We start from the raw sequence: 17,160 nt of genomic DNA, 5'->3' as shown, positions 1-17,160 counted from the left end.
CTTTAAATTAAACATATCATTATTTCTACCATTTACATTGCATAACATCATTGACTGTTTTGACTCATTTGAATTAACAGTCAATTAAGTGAAAACATCCTCATGTAGCTTTTGTTGTTTTTCTGTTTTGTGTAACATTTTGTTATATGCTACTTTTCCTACTGTTTTTCAAGTCCCTGCACCGAGGGTTTTACCACCTGCTCCGAAGAAAGCCGACCACGACCCGAAGTGGCCCGAGCGGATGACTCAGGGTAGAGATATCCTGGTTCGTCTGGTCGTTCTAGTCATCTGCAGCCTGACGTACTTTTACATCGGGGTGCTCGACACGGACATGCACGCGTACCATGTCAGAGCTTCGCTTTTGAACAACATCTTGGCGGGATATGAGGAGGTAAGGTTACCGTTATTGTTTTATCTTGGTGCATTATTGCAGCCAGTATGTACCCAATCTGAGTAACGAGCTCGAGGCTGCCTTTTAGTGCTCGAGGCACCTACTCGAACACAGGACCACTATTTCACGTCCCCTTCCGAAAGGAACAACATTCCCTATGCATTGCCTTCAAACCATCATGCTTATGACACACGCTTCTCTTTCGTCATGAGGACTTGCAGAATATGAAATCTATTTTTCACGTCGTGCGTACAGGTGACTACAGTGGACAGCACTTGGAAGTGGCTGTCGTCGGAACTGATGCCGTCCCTCCACCCAGAGCGTGGGTACAGCGGGCAGAAGCTGAGGTGGCTGGACAAACAGTTTCCTGTTGGAACAAACGCATTCCGGATCGGTCCTGTCCGCCTGGAGAGAACCACCATCTATCCAGGTGAAAAAATAGCATCCATATTTTAACGTTTTGTGTTTAGATATAGATGATTATGATTTTTAAGTAGAAACGATTCATTTCTTTCCCGGAGAGCCACATTGAATCCATCTTTTTTGTTCATGCTGAAAGTGTAATTCGTTTTCATACAGACTCATTTATTTATGGCGAGGCACACTAATTTTCTTCGTCCTGAATGTGCAATGAATCTGTTCAATTTTTTACTAGCTTTCGTGATAGTCGTTTAGCCTATGTCATTCGGATGCCTGTTTCCCTTTTAGATGACCCCATAGACTCAGACTTGGAGCGTAGTGGCTCTAAGCTGTATCCTGAGCTGACGGTCAGGCAAATAGATGACGTTATGGAGCGACTGAGTGGAGTCAAATGTTCCCACATAAGGAACACAAGTTCTGCAGACGATGTTAGGTATGGGGAAATATGCTATTCATATTCTTACCTGTTAACAATTCTTACCTTAGGAAGTTCATATGTTCAATTTTAATAGTAGAGATTCCATATGCTATTTTCGTGCACAAAATAAATCACTAGTCAGCACACTGATCCTTGTTTCTTTGTCAATTTTAAATGACCAGAAACCTATGTAACGTGACTTATATAGGCGTTTGACGTCAGCAACTTGTCAAAGGTTCCCGGTAGTCAGTATCGGCGCCCGTCTTGGTCCAGGGACTTACCCTGTCTTTTTTTTTGTCAACGGTGTGGAGAGACAAAGTTGCCAATTATTACAAACAGTTGTTATTTACATCCCTTACGTGCATTTTGTAAGACTTCTCAGCATGTTTGGTTTCTCTTTATTGATTTTTAAAAAGAATGAATTATCCGTATCCAGTGTGTTTTTTTTTGTTTGTTTGCTATGCTAGGTAATACTGCAATGTTTATTTTTCTATTTCAGAAACGGAGCGATGCCTGGAACAGTAGAATGCTTCACAATAGTGGACCTACCACGGGGTGCTGGTCAGGCTGCTGTAGTGATAGACTTCCTACAACAGAACAACTGGATCCTGCTGGTTTCTGACACTCTCATCCTCCGGGCCAACTTCTACCACCCTGACGTCAAGCTGTTCAGCACTGTGGCCATCACCCTGCAGTACATCCCAGGGGGCGCTGTTGAACTGCAGCCAAACATCCAGACCTTCCGACTGTTCCAGTACCAAACAACAGACGACTTCGTCCAGATGCTTTTCCACATCTTGTTCCTTTTCTTCTACATCTACAACATTCTTCACGAGATCTGGAGCATACGGAAGAGCGGTCGTGTCTACTTTAACAGTTTCTGGAACATCTTGGTCCTGTGCGGGATAGCGGTGTCCACGGCTGTTATTGTGACATTTGGACTACGTTACGTCTGGGCAGCTGCTGCATTGAATGATATACAACAAGCTGCAGGTACAATACAGTATGGAAACATTTTTTTTTAAATGATGGATGAATGAATATATAATGAATGAGTGAATGAATGGTAGAATGAATGAATGAATGAATGAATAAAGTCTTTAAATGAAAGGACAAGACTAATTAGGTATTGTGGTGTACGTTCACTTCATTGAATTTAAAACTGAATCATTCACATTTCATTTTTGAGTTGCTACTATCTAGTACGTCACATTTCTACGTGGCTGAAAAATTTAGTGTCTCCACATTTGTGTCTATAATGAGAGAAATGCCGTTCCATTTTTGCCACAGGACTACATGGCATTAATGAGTTTGTAGACATCAGTGCGGCAAGCCAATGGGACTCAACCTTTCAATCGGTCCTGTCCTTCTCCATCTTCATCAGTACCTTCAGCATCCTCCGAGTTTTCAATTTCTCTAAGAACGTCGCAACCGTATTCACTCTTCCTCGTGTAAGTAGAGACAGTCTTGTACATATACTTACATTTTTAGAAAAAAAATGTCCCTAAACTTGTCTTTCTACTTTTTTTTTCTTTATGTAGTATCATGCATTCGTAATACTGTGATATCGGTGGTCCCTTTGCTGCAATGATATTCTAACTAGCTAGTCGGCGCCTTTCAAGTATCGGTACTTGGCATGGTTACCGACAGTATCACGATTTTTTTTCTATCCCACTTGGACTAGTTGATGTACCGGGAGGCCTTTGGGTTCCTGGCATACATGGTGATCCTGCTACTGTCCTTTACCATCAGCGGGATCTTGATATTTGGGAAACACATGAAGAGTTTCTCCGCCTTTAAAGAAACGTATTACGTCTTATTTGAGCTGGGATTGGGGATGGCGTTCAGTGACGTCTTCGGTGATGACATGAAGAGAGTGGATAGTGTCCTGGGACCGCTGTACTACGCTACATTCGTTCTAGTCTTCATCTGCTGCCTGGTAGGATGAAATGCATTTCCTTTTGTTTTTGGCGACACCTCACGGGTGGAGCTTACTTTACAGCAAAATACGTTAGAAATATCCTAAGAATTCCTGCTATGTGACAGAGATGCATATTGCAACCCCTGTACATGTGGAGTACATTTTTAGCTACATCTAATGGGGTAGTTAATCTAGCCTTTAGCATTGAATACCAAGGGTCAGGCCCAGTGAGAGAACAGTGGGGCGTCTGATGACAGTCTCACCATGGTTTTTGTCAAATGTAATCTTTGCAAGATTTATTGCAGTTTTGAAAGGAATGTAACCTCAGCTTATTGATAACCTACAAAATAGACTAAGTGCATGATTATATCCTATTCTGAAGTGAAAAACATTGAGTGTTTTCAAAGAAGAAGATCTTGATTGTTTTCCCCTGTAGCCAGCCTTAAGTATGATTAACTAATTACCCCACCCCCTAGCGTGCCTACTGGAGGCCTGTAAGCTGTTATTTGCGGCCAGGAGGGTCTAATTCTGGTGGTCATTAAAAATAGAACTCCGTAGTATACCTTTTAATAGCATTTTAAGACCTGTCGACACGTTTCTGCCTCCTCAAGGTGAACCTAGCAGTCGGGATGCTGTGTAACTGGCTGAGCTACTGTCAGACGTCAGACGACATTGAGGTGGACACGGCGATGGGAGATTACTTCTGGAACTCCTTCAGGAGTCTTCTGGGCATGCGCCATGAGACTCGGTCCTTTGACGGTAAAACTTTACTTGTTTATTTTTGCTTATACGATAACATTCACTATCCGTTTCTGAGGGTTTTCTCAGCATTTACAAAGTCATTCATCTTTAAAGTTGGTTAACCGGTAATATGAAGGAAAATCTTGTCTTTCCTGAAGATGAAGAGACACTTCCAGACCACTACATGGACGAGACCTTCCAGCGGACAGAAGCGGTACTGCAAGAGGTGGACAGGGTCACTGACCTGATGTACAAGTTCGAGTGCCGAGGCTTCCCGGAACTGAAGGTCAACGACACCGCATGCGGAAGTGGCTTGAAAATATAAGCCACAATTCAAGATGGAACTTCTCTATGCATGCTAAAACTATGATGCGATATTGAGACCTTCTATTGAGAATGGGTTAGTTAGCATTATCAAGAAATAAAAAAGGGCGTCTTGAAAGAACTTTTCTTTGTGCCCGAACCTCAAGAAACAGATGTAATGAGAAAAGTGTAGGTATCATCAATCGTGAGTAGCGAACATGTGTGTTCTTTTACACTTATGATAATTTTAGATGTGCATATTGTAAAAAGATGCATAGTATCCAACTATTGTTTAGCTTGTAAATTTGAAGCTTGCAGATTTGAATTTAGTGTGTGGAAAGTAATGTACATAAACTAGCCTCTCTTGGAGTGCTATATATTATATGGTTTGTTTGGTTTATTTTGATATCCATCAGTGCTACGTTTGGTTTGACTCTGATATGCCTGGACTCCGTTTATGATTTTGATTAAACGTTAATTAAATTGTAAACAACATTACTCAATCACTCACTCATATTCGCTTGCTCCCAGGAAAATATTTATGAGATTGATGAAGCCGCGATATAATTGGACATTTAACTCATCATCATCATCTCGGGCTGCTTGCCCGGACCAGGTCCACCTTCTCCTTCCAGACGGCTCTGTCCCCCATAACGTTCTTTAGGTCCTCGAACCACAACCCCACATCACGAGCAAGCTGGTCTATGTAAGTTAGTCGAGATCACCCTGCATTTGTATGCCCGTGTGCTGGCTTCCACAGTATGAGTTCACTAGCAAACTCAGTTTTGTTCCTAAAACAATGGTCGGCGAATCTGGTCCTACGCTCTCTGATGATGGTTGATAAGCAGGAATATAACCATTATATCATTATACCATATATACCATTTAACTAGTGTTAAAATGTATACCTTTTTTTTTAGTTTTAATGATAGAATACATGGAATATTCTGTTGATAAATATAATTGAAAAATAAAGAAATAAAACGCAGGTATTTTCACCATAACATTATAAGTGTACAAGCACAAGTGTTATTAATAAGCTTAGACGAGTAAAATAAGTGATACGCATTCTCTATGGGGTCTGATTTAGTGTGGTATTAAGGTGGCATTACATACATACTTAGATAAATCACTATCAATAACATTTATGAAGCCGCGATTGTAATGCCACCTTACTATGTTATATTTTCATAGGGAAGGATGTATTGTCTACGTCTCAAACACAAACACATTAATGGTGGCACTACCAGACAAATGATTCTATGACGCGGCCTTGGAACATTCATGATGTTAGATAATTGCAGTTCTAGATACTTTTGCTAGGCTACGCTTTTGATCCATGCGAATGAAGCTTTTATATTGTGAGAGGTAATTGCAGTACTATTAAGGAATACCAGGCGACGCTTTCCATGAGTAAACATTCAAATATATGCTTCGCAGAATATACTTTTCACTTATGACAATGAAGTTGACTGCTTGTGAGTCTTCCATAATAATATAAAAAGCATGCAGAACACACTACATCAGGCAGAGACAAAAGTTTTAAGTAGCAAGAACTTTCCATTATACGTAAAATGCAAGAAAAGAAAGCGGGTTCTTACTGCTGGAGACGTTATCTATCATATGCTTATTTTGTCTTCATCAGCGTGAACATTACCGTTAGCTGTGTATTTAACAAAACAAAACTGTACTGTAAACATCACAATAAAGAAGCGAAGAAAGTTAATATGGAATAATTGTATCGTCAGTGATTGCACTTTTAATCTTAAATGTCATCACGGTTATGATGTAAACTCGAATCAAAAGTTTTTGATATCTAAAATATCTTTGTGTGTGTGTGCTTGTCTGTGTGTGTGTTTGGTGGAGTAGAGCGTTGGCTAAGTATGCAAAAAACTTCTGAGCGTGAAATCTAAAACAGATTTTCTGTAGAATGTGTAGTGTCAAGCTGTACTTGTCTAACTATATCTATGTACTTATGGTTATAGAATATGCCAATGTCATGTTAAAAATACCTGTCCTGTTGTGTTTAGGTCTATAATGTTCAAGTAATTTGATCAATAGAATACTCGATGTATTTTATTTTCAGACCTGGAAAATATATATAATTAAAAAACTCGTTGGATGGTTATCAGTCTTATAAATATTCATTAGTCAAGGTAACATGGTTATACGATAAAACACAATTTTCATGAGTCTGGAAGTATTTCTTCATTTCATGCTAACACAAACACAAACACACAAACACATACACACACAAAGACACACACACACAGAAAAAAAATGCACACACTCAAAGATAGGGAAAGAGAGAGAAAGAGAGACACTCACACCCAAAGACAAGAACCCACACACCGATTGACGTACAAAGACAAACACACACACACACACACACACACACACAAAACACACAAACACACACAAAACACACACACACACACACACACACACACACACACACACACACACACACACACACACACACACAGATATGAAAGCAAATATATCATCATACTATTGAGGTAAGCCAAAAACAATTTGTAACACTATGCGCCGGGATTATCTAAAATTCCTGTCTCATGCTAACACATACAAACATTCCGTTTTACTGACAAACAATGAAAAAGCACAGACTCGAATTAAACTGCAACAGCTTTATTAGAATAAGCAAAAAACAACAACAAAGTATCTAGCTTCCTTAAAATCGCCAGTCTCAACGAATGACAGACAACAGATATAGCAGTGTTCGTAACTGCTTTAGTGTAGAAAAACTTGAATTAATAGTTTTGTTTTCATTGGAGACGGGACAAGATTGAATGAAATTCACAACAATGTACTAATTTGAGTTGATTTCCTTAACATGATCGTAACCATTTCCACAGTGTGTTTTTCCAAATCAGGCCATTATTTCATCAACCCTATCACGGAAAAAGTAACAATGAATGATAAGTCCTTTGCTTTATCATCAGCATACATTTTTTGTATCTCAAGTTCTTAACATGTCACAAGTTCTTTAACATTCCAATCAACCATCTCATTATAACATGATCTTACAAATTCGCTGACGTCATTGATGTACAGATGAAAGTCATACTTGTGACAAAGGAAAGCAATACAGTTTTCTTCAATATGAACAGTATTCATGCGAGTTCCAGGTGGTGTTCCATACAAATGTTAACTCTGAGACCAGAGTATATGTTTTCCCTTTGCCATTTAGATGTAACAGTTTTTACTTTGTGTTAGACTTTCAACTGTATAGACTGGGGTCAAACCTTCACTTTCCGTTCCCTATGGTAAATAGCAAAAATATACTTGCGAAAAGGAACTCAATGATATAGATACAACACATCTATACGTAGATGGTGTCACATGTATTAGACTGCTGTGGTGGAATAACAGCCTGTTTTCTATGATAGACGTATCGGTCTCAAAATGAGGTAGTCGTATCAACATCATTGACAATAGCTAGTGGCACAGCGTCTACTTCTTTGACAGAATCACAGTTTCTTAAGACTTAATGCCTTCAAAACATTTCAGAAAACTCACAATCTGAATGTTGATCACTTATCACCAAGTAAACTTGGTAAGATATCTGTCATCAAAAGGACATTGTGTGCCCTTATCTAAAAAAATGGTAATGAAAGTAATAACATAAACAAAATCACATGGCACAGCGTCTACTTCTATGACAAAGTCACAATTCTTTAAGACTTGCTGTCTTTCATAATTCAATGAAATCTCAATCTGAATGTTTTTCACTTTTCACCAAGTACTATTGGTATGACCAATATCATCAGAAGGACATTGTGTGCCTTTATCCAAATAAATTTTAAAAAAAAGCATTAAAATATGCAATATCTATTGGCACAGCGTCTACTTCTATGCCAAAGTCACCCTTTCTTTCGACTTGTTGTCTGGCATTGTTTCGTAAGAAGTCTCAATCTGAATGTTTTTCAATTTTCACCAAGTGATATTGGTATGACTAATGTCATCTGAAGGACATTGTGTGCCTGTATCCGAATAAATTGACTTAAAAAGCAAAGAAATAAGCAAAATCTATTGGCACAGCGTCTACTTCTATTGCAAAGTCACCATTCCCTAAGACTTATCGTGTTACATATATAAAAAGTCACATGCTAAATGTTGCTCATTTTTCACCAAGTAATATTGGTATGACTAATGCCGTCAGAAGGACATTGTGTGCCTGTATCTAAATAAATGGTTATAAAAAGGAATAATGAGGAATCACAGCGTCTGCTTCTATGACAGAAGCACAATTTCCTTCGAGACTTGTTGCATTCATAAGATTCAGTACAACTCACAATCTAATTGTTTCTCACTTTTCACCGAGTAAACTCGGTACTATATCTGTCATCAAAGGGATAGTATGCGCTTGTATCTGTTGGTACAGCGTCTACCTCTATGACAATATTCACATTCACAGACTATCTTCCTGAAATCCAATTCAAACTCTGGATGTTGAAAACTTGTTATCTGTCTCTAGAGGGATATTGTGTGCCTGTATCTAAATATGTAATGGCAAAAAGCAAATAAAAATGTAACAAACTCGAGGTGACTGAAGTCAGGGGTTACATGTTGGAAAGTAGAATTTGTAAACGCCAGTAAACAATGCCATGATTAAGAAAAGATGAAAGAAACTTTGGTAAAGAGATCCAAAGGATGATGTACCTTGTAACCACATGACTTCAGTCTGATCAGCCTTTGTAGGAGGTCTTAAGTACAAAGGCAGGAGAGTTACCTGAACACTCTCAAGGACCTCAAAAAGGACTTATAGAAACACACCGTAGAATGAAAAGTCTATTCTGTGTTGATACGGTAGTCATTGAAAGGTTCCAACATGATCCAACGCAAAGAGGGCAATTTTAAGATTTTCTTTTCCTTTTTGCGTGCTTGTGTTGTATCAAGCCAGAACCTTTCAGTATATTTATTTTTTTCCACGCAAGAATGAGTAAAGGGAAGAAACACATAGGATGAGAAAGAAAGAGAGAGAAACAGGTACCGAAAACAGGCCCATCAGTAAATCAAGTGGTTGACACAATAGCTGCAGTGGTTTGCAGTGTTGTACCATTTGTTTTAAGAGCAGTAGGATAACAACAACAGGGTTGCATAAAGAAGGTTTTCTGTTTGCACTGACAGGTAGCCCGCACCACTCCGCAAATCCAGATTATTCTGTAAGAAAAAAAAAACAGAATACAAGTGAATTATATATTCATAATATATACAATCACCTCCTTGCCAAAGCAGACTTAGAGAATATGCTGTGATAATTCACTGCAATGGGATATTGATCCTACCAAACGCTGCTGAATTATTATACATCCAGGTATTTGTATGTAAAAATAGTGATGTGAGAGTTCGGTCGTTTGCACTTGTTTCTCACGGTGAAGCTTTGAAATTGTATTAAGATGATGATGGATTCTCCTATTGGTTCAACTCCTATCGGCAGTTGAGCAAGCATGTAGGTTACATTTTGCTTGAGTTACTGCTTTTTGGCAACGCTATGTAGCTTTTCTTGATGTTTTAGTAGCAAAGTATGTTGTTATACTTGTAACAACATTCCTTTCTTTTAACCCTCATCCGACCGTATGGGGTCATTTTTGACCCCAGGCGTATATTTTAATCTGCCATAGCAACATTTTTCATCAGAGAAAAAATTCCTTCCATGAATTTGTTTGTATACATGTCTTACAACATCTACCAATTTTTCGCCGAGTTTTGCCCATTATTGTATAAGCTATACTTGAAAGTTTGTGTCTTGTTCGGTGGGGTCAAAAATGACCCCAGCCAATTATGAATCATTTATTACATAAATATCAAGATATTTCAATAAAATAACAGGCATTCCTCATTATTGCTATTGCAGCAACAGGTTATAGTTGCTTAGATGAGTAAACACCGAATATTTTGAAAGAAATTTAGTATTTTAGTGTAAAACACAGTTTTTCGACATTCTGCATAAATTATGATAATACACACTAATTACCTATGCTAATGAAAGTTAAAATGTTTCTAATTAATTAAAAAAACAATATATGGACAGAATGTGCAGAAGGAACCTACAAGAAAGACCTTTGCGGGAAAATAGACAAGAGTAATTGTATGTATGTGTTCAGATGGCGGAATATGGTGCATAATTAAGTAATAAATTCGTTACTTTTCACAAATATTGTATTTTTTCTTGTTAAATAACATTATTATGCTATCAGCATTATTGCATCATCACAATTATTGTTTAGAAATTGATAAAACAAAACATTGTTTAAGTAAGTTTAGTATGGTAGATTTTCAGAGCAAATGTGGGTTTTCCTCATTTTCTGCATAAATTATGATAATGTGTAATAACTACTGACACCAAAACTTGTGAAAATATTTTTCATAGGTTAGTGAAACAGTAAATACATAGAAATGACAAAATAAGCCAGCAGAAATATGTCTATGAGCAAAACAAAATGGGGTCAAAAATGACCCCATACGGTCAGATTCGTCGTAAAAATGTAACGGTCGGATGAGGGTTAAACACGCATCTCTTTGAACACTGAACTCAAATCAAATCAAATCAAAGAATTTATTCAGCGTAGCAGATTTCATGTACATATGCATGTAGACATGATCTGAATAGGTCGCTAATTTACAGTGTTTAAAATCGAGGTGTTAAAATCGTAAACGGAGGAGACAAATTGACATATGAAACATGCTTAAAAACTACGTACATATAGAATACAAACATATGTAGTCATTCATTTTTAAAAAAATTAGAAATTGCACTTTGTGAACATTTCAAACTGTCTGTAGTATTAGATTAAAACGAGTTGTTGTGGAGCACTGTGGCTCGGTACAAGAATGATCGTTTGAGTCTTTCGGTCCTGCATTTAGGTAGTGTTCGGTGACTGGAGTTACGCAATGTTCGTCATGTCGCAACCTCCCGGTCGTCAGGGACCATAAAGTGCAAAGGATGGTCACTGGCCAGCATCTGCGTGTATAGCGATCTTGCAGCGTTTTCTCGTCTGGACTGCAGGGTGGGCAAGGGAGCTAACGACGCTGGATTGCTGCTGTGTCCGTAGATGATACGCAGAGCTCGTTTCTGTACGCGTTCGAGAGTGTTCCTTTGAGACTCAGTGCATCCAACGAAGACAACGTGGGCATATTCCAACACTGGCCTCACCAGAGTAGTGTAGACGGTTAACAGGTCTTCAGGAGGCATGCCGCCCTTGGCCAGTAAGCGGAGAAAGTGTAGTCGTTTGGAGCCCTTCGTTGTCACATGTGTGATATGGCTGTCCCATCTGAGGTTGGAATGTACCTTAAAACCCAGGTAAGTCGCACAGTCAACCACTGGCACTACTTTCCCCCCAAGAGTAAGGGGAGGGGGCTCGGGAGGGTGTTTGGAGAAGCACAGTCTGAGTTCGTAGGATTTGTCCCCATTCATGATCATGTTTTTGTCCGCTGCCCAGGAGTCCAGTTGTGAGGCTTCTTGTTGCATCAGTCTCGACAGCATCACAGGGGATGGTGCGAGACAGACCTATATCATCAGCGTAGCCGGTGTTATCGGTGGTCTCATACTTGGTGGTTCTTGTAGACATGTACACAAGAAATAGGTAAGGGGATAGCACCCCACCTTGGGGGACCCCAGAGGTGACAACGCGCCAACTGCTGTACTGGTTGTTGGCGACCACGCGTTGGGTCCTGCTGGATAGATAGCTGGAGATCCAAGCAAGCATCCTAGGGGGCGTACCACGGGCATCCAGATGTTGTAGCATATTCCGTGGTCGACTCTGTCAAAAGCCTTTGACATATCAGCCAGGAGCACACGGACCATTGATGTCTTCTTGGTGTCTAAACTTTGCAACCAGGACTGGTACACTTTCAGAAGAGCGACAGTGGTCGAAGCTTTTGGCATGTAGGCATACTGATCCCGTATCCAGGGCTTCATAATCGGTAGAAATCTGTTCAGCACAAGCCTTTCTTGTACCTTTCCGAGGGTCGAGATAAGGGAGATAGGCCGCCAATCCTTCTTGCTTGCAGGAACAGACGTTTTTGGTATGGGGCAAACATTCGCCATTTTCCACACGGAAGGCATGTATCCGGAGTTGTAAGAGGAGTTTATCAGGTGAGTCACGACTGGAGCTAGGTCTTCATGGCACACACTGAGAACCCAGTTTGGAATGCCGTCAGGGCCACCTGATTTCCTTGTGTTCAGACTTCTTAAGATGGCTTTAACTTGGCCAATGCTGCAGAGGTCATCGGAGTTGGAGGGGAGCTGGAGTGGGAAGAGACTGTAGGCTCTACTGTCCGACCACGCTTCCGCAAAGAAGTCGTTTAGTGCGTCCGCAACTCGATCGTCTGGGACATTAGAGACGGTGACTTTCCCCTTTGATTTCTGTGTGCGTCCAAGTTCATTATTGACAAAGTTCCACCATTCTCGTGGATTCTCCTTCTTTAACATACCGATACATCTGTCATAGTGGCTGCTCTTCCGCTTTCTGATGAGTGTCTGGACCCAGTTACGAAGTTTTTTCCACTTCTCTGTTTTGCCGTGCTTCTTGTAGGCTGACTGTCTTTTCTTGATAGCGGCCATGATCTTGTCTGTCATCCAGTGCTTGTCCACATTTCGCGATTTGCTAGTTCTCAGGGGAACACAAACGTCGAGCATGGTCTGTAGGATTCTGTTGAACGTGGCCACTTTGTCTTCTACTGATACAGCGTTATAGACGGCGGACTCCCATTTTACATCCCTTCCGAAAAGCGCAAATGCAGTCGACATTATATTCCAAAATTTCCATGAAAATCATTTCGCATTCCATGGAGCAAAGCATATCTATAAGTATCTACACCGGCTACAGTTCTTGCATCAACATAAATCTTTGATCCTCACTGTCTCTTTGAACAGATGTAGTAATACATTAGATGAAAGGAAACGACTTACATAGAAGAAACACAAGGTAACATTTCAGCAAACCGATTAAGGCGTGTACTCACTTTAACAGCGTGGCACGTTACAATACTCCCATCTAGTGCTGGGATCGGTGGTGTAGCACCAAACTCCGGATGCGATGGAGTCGCCGCCCAGACTCCTGCAGTAGTTCTTCAAGAGCCCAGCTTCCGGGTAGTTATCAAGTGTCGCGGTGTGCTCATGAGGTGACTGACTGTCCCAGCGCTGACACGTCTTGCCTGATTCGGTGACACTGACTGTTCCTCTGTAGGATACTCCATCTCCTACCTGACATGGTTCTTGTAGATGAAAAAAAATGCGCATTCAACTTAGCAGCGTATGCATCATACATAAGTCAAATATAAGCTGCATGATCTCACATCGAGCGAGTTACATTTTACATCGTTCCACCCTGATTAAGGTCCTCATTTGAATAAATGACATCATTTTATCATCTTTAATACCAAAATTACGTAATGATTGTAGCAAAGAATAAAATCACAATCATTTAATACAGGCGAAATCATTTTCTCGTCAATTAGATCTTTATTTAAATCATTAGTATAATTCCTCTCGTTCTCATTTACACGTTACATATTTGAGAGTCATCTCTTGAATGCAGAGGATTTCTAATTTCTTAAATCATTTATGATTGTTGGTGATTTACATATTCATCAAGCACTATGTAAATCATGAATTAAGCTATCTACATAACTAAGGGCATGATGATACGTCAACCTTTTTTTGACTTATTTTTCTTTCAAAGCCAGAACCAAAGTTAGCCCCAGCACTTCCAATATAACCGCTAGGATACCAAACCTTGTGGACTTACTCTTCCTTCATAGAGCTTTATCTATCACTTTAAAATCATGACCATATCATGTCAAGAACACGAGATATAGTCTTTACTGTCGTATTATAAAAAGCCGCTAAAGGGCCATGGCAACATCTGCAATGGTCCATCCGACCAAGATCTGAAAATCTAACATCAGCGATGGTGTCAAGTTTAAGCTTAACAAGACTCAAGTAACATCCATACTGTTGTATTGATGTAAAAATTGGACCATTTTGGCAACAACAAAGCGGACAATTCAGGCCTTCGACATGTCGTATTAGGAAAGGCCAAGGGACTCGGTAAGTAGGTAAGGACCCAAACCGTTTAAGTTACTACCCATATAATGCATATAAAGATGACACAGTTATCGTAATCGGACACATACAGAGACTTGCACCCGAAAAAAAAAATACAATGTAACCTCTTGGCAAAGGTAAATGTTAACACCCACAACCTCTTGTGGTCATTGTCATATACCTAGTATGCACAAGTTATTTCAATCCATCTTCATTGCCTTACGAAAATGTACTATTCCATATCAACCTTTTGCAGGAGTTGACCTGTCCCACAACATCATCCCACTCCAAACTGGATTAATTTTGTAAAAGAATCCCCCCAATACAGGAATGGACTCTTACAGAACATCCCTATCTATGCAAAATAGACTGGTCTTATGTACACTATTTCCCATTTATACTGCTAAATCTACCCCTATGCCAAATTCCAGACCAGTTGGCTTTTATTTGACACAAGAAACAAAAATATACATTTTTGGTCAAAAATGGGAAAAGAATCCCAAATATAAACATTATGATATGCCGCACAAGTGTTAATGGGATCCTGTGGGCACATACTTTTCGCATCCTCAGACGAAATGTTATATGATTCGGTTTTCATACAATTGCATAGGAGCCAAAACTTTATATTCTTGGGCTAAAAATGGCAAAAAATCCAAAATTTTAAAAATTTAATTTAATGTTTGGCCAAGGGGAAAAGTAATTACTGTGAGTACATGTTTTACATACCTTCATACTAAATTTAAGGTTATTTGGTCTTAATACAAGGCCAGAGGAGCCAAAAATATATGTGTAGTGAAATTGGCCAGAAATGAAAATAAAAACTTATTTTTAAGTGATTTATGCGATACGTGTTAATGGAAAATAAAACACGTGGGGTATTTGCTATATCTACCTATACGCTAGCTCATTTGGACCATAAATGAAAAACTTGAATCCTTTTGAAGATTTGTCATGAGAAGAAGGAGACGGTTGAGAGATGAAACAAGACAAAAGACATGTGTGTATGAATTGAAATATGAGAACTATCCGTCAAGCTCCTGCTTGAAATGTCATTTCCAAAGTTAACAACAATAAGGCCCAATAAAGTTCTAATGACAAGTGATCCGAGGCCCAAACGTTCCCACTTACTCATTGCACCAAGAGCTACCAACCAATTAAAAAAAGACGACCATGTCACTTCCAGAAAACTAGATTTCAAACCCGGCAGCGATGTTGCAGTGCCACAGGAAGGTCCTACAAAATCCAAAATCGAACTTGACCTTTGCTTTTAGGACACCCACCTACCGAATATCATAAAGATGCACAGGGCGCCTTAAGTTATGATGTTTACATATCATACACATACAAACACATATAAATTTTAAGTTCCGCTTCAGCGCTACAGAATAGAGTTACAATGCCAGTTGTTCAGAACCATTGTACCTGAGCATAATGTGACAAAATATTCAAAATGGGAGTGTGTGTGTAATCATTTTGCATTTATCTGTACATCATTTGCAGGCACATGGTAAAGCATCTTTCTGTTTTCAAATTTGTATCTGCACCTTTTACAGTTCTTGTCATTTACCGTTAACTAGCTATATCTACAAACAGATGAATAGATTCAAAAGAAAGAAAACAAGTAGCTTGCAGAGAATTAAAAAAACATTTTAGCTCACAAAAATAAGGCCTTACCGGCACATGCTGGCACGTCACAATACTCCCATCTAGTGCTGGGATCGGTGGTGTAGCACCAAACTCCGAATGCGCTGGAGTCGCCACCCAGACTCCTGCAGTAGTTCTTCAACAGCAAGGATGACGGATATTTAGCAGGTGTCACGCCGTGCTCATGAGGTGTCTGACTGTCCCAGCGCTGACACGTCTTGCCTGATTCGGTGACACTGGCTGTTCCTTTGTAGGACACCCCATTTCCCCTCTGACATGTTTCTTCTATATAAATAAAAACAACAACGAATTTACAGTATAACGCATTTGAATAAAGAACATGCGTCACGTGATAACTCGAAACTAGAGTCATATGACCTCATACCAAGTGACGTTTCATAAATGTTTCTCAATGAAACATTAGCTCCTATCTGCATAAATAACATTGATTTATCATCTTCTTTTACCTAAGAATGAAATTAGAATGAATCTTATATATATTAGCATACCTTAGAAAGAAAGTCATATATTAGCAAAGAGGATTATTCTAAGGTTGCCTTCATAAGTTGGCTCTCATTCGCTTGGATTAAGTCGATATCTTTTTACTGAAAAATGAAGTAAGAATTAAATTCCAAGCATTTACCACAGATGCAATCATAATCCTAGTAATTCTTCATATATTAATGCAAATTATCATATAGCCAGGCGCCGCGGACCAATCAGAGGCCCCGTTCCACTTTGGTTATGACGCCGTAACACGTAGATCCCGGCCAGGCCGGTGTGTATCGGTCCTCTGGTTGGTCAGAATGAATCGACACCGGCACCAGTGTCGATTCATTCTGACCAATCAAAAAAAAAGCGATACACAAGAAAGTAAGGGATATGCAGGCATTGGCAAATCAAAAGAAGCGAAACATATGCCAGGGCAGAGGGAATAAGTACAGACTGCAAGGGGGGAAGGGTTCCGTCGGTTAATATTGATAGTGAGTATTGTTGTTCTAAAAAGCCAAAGACTACAATGTTTCGAATATTCTCTGAGGAAATTTTGTTTTCAAAATGCAATCTATAATCTCCTTACAAATGTATGAACCAAAGAACAAATGTGAATTTTCCGAAATTCGACAAAGGAATTAACAGGAATAGTACCAAGTGATCTATGCGTCATACAGGAGTTTGCAAGTTTGGGTAGGCTATATGGTAATAACGTTAATGACCCGCCTTGTTCCTCGGTGTATATGGAGTCA

At 39.4% G+C, this 17,160-nt stretch overlaps 2 protein-coding genes across 2 annotated transcripts in view; one reads left to right on the top strand and one right to left on the bottom strand.

Annotated features, from left to right (window-relative positions):
• Positions 1–653: 653 nt before the first annotated feature.
• Positions 654–4,286, top strand: LOC118419875 (polycystin-2-like). The gene is made up of 7 exons (XM_035826529.1): positions 654–821; positions 1,100–1,244; positions 1,729–2,222; positions 2,520–2,680; positions 2,914–3,168; positions 3,762–3,909; positions 4,050–4,286. The coding sequence occupies exons 1-7, from the start codon at positions 692–694 to the stop codon at positions 4,214–4,216; spliced, it is 1,500 nt and encodes a 499-aa protein (XP_035682422.1). The 5' UTR covers positions 654–691; the 3' UTR covers positions 4,217–4,286.
• A 2,544-nt stretch (positions 4,287–6,830) lies between these two features.
• Positions 6,831–17,160, bottom strand: part of LOC118419881 — a 30,618-nt gene continuing 20,288 nt past the window's right edge. Inside the window, exons 17-19 of the mRNA XM_035826536.1 lie at positions 15,947–16,201; positions 13,186–13,437; positions 6,831–9,381 (exon numbers count right to left, since the gene is read on the bottom strand). Of these exons, the coding sequence (XP_035682429.1) occupies positions 13,187–13,437; positions 15,947–16,201 (506 nt within the window). The 3' untranslated portion in view covers positions 6,831–9,381; position 13,186. The remainder of the gene's footprint in view (positions 9,382–13,185; positions 13,438–15,946; positions 16,202–17,160) is intronic.

The sequence above is a fragment of the Branchiostoma floridae genome, chromosome 7, assembly GCF_000003815.2.
Source record: "Branchiostoma floridae strain S238N-H82 chromosome 7, Bfl_VNyyK, whole genome shotgun sequence".
Classification (NCBI taxonomy): Eukaryota; Metazoa; Chordata; class Leptocardii; order Amphioxiformes; family Branchiostomatidae; genus Branchiostoma; species Branchiostoma floridae.
This window is presented reverse-complemented; position numbering and strand designations above follow the sequence as displayed.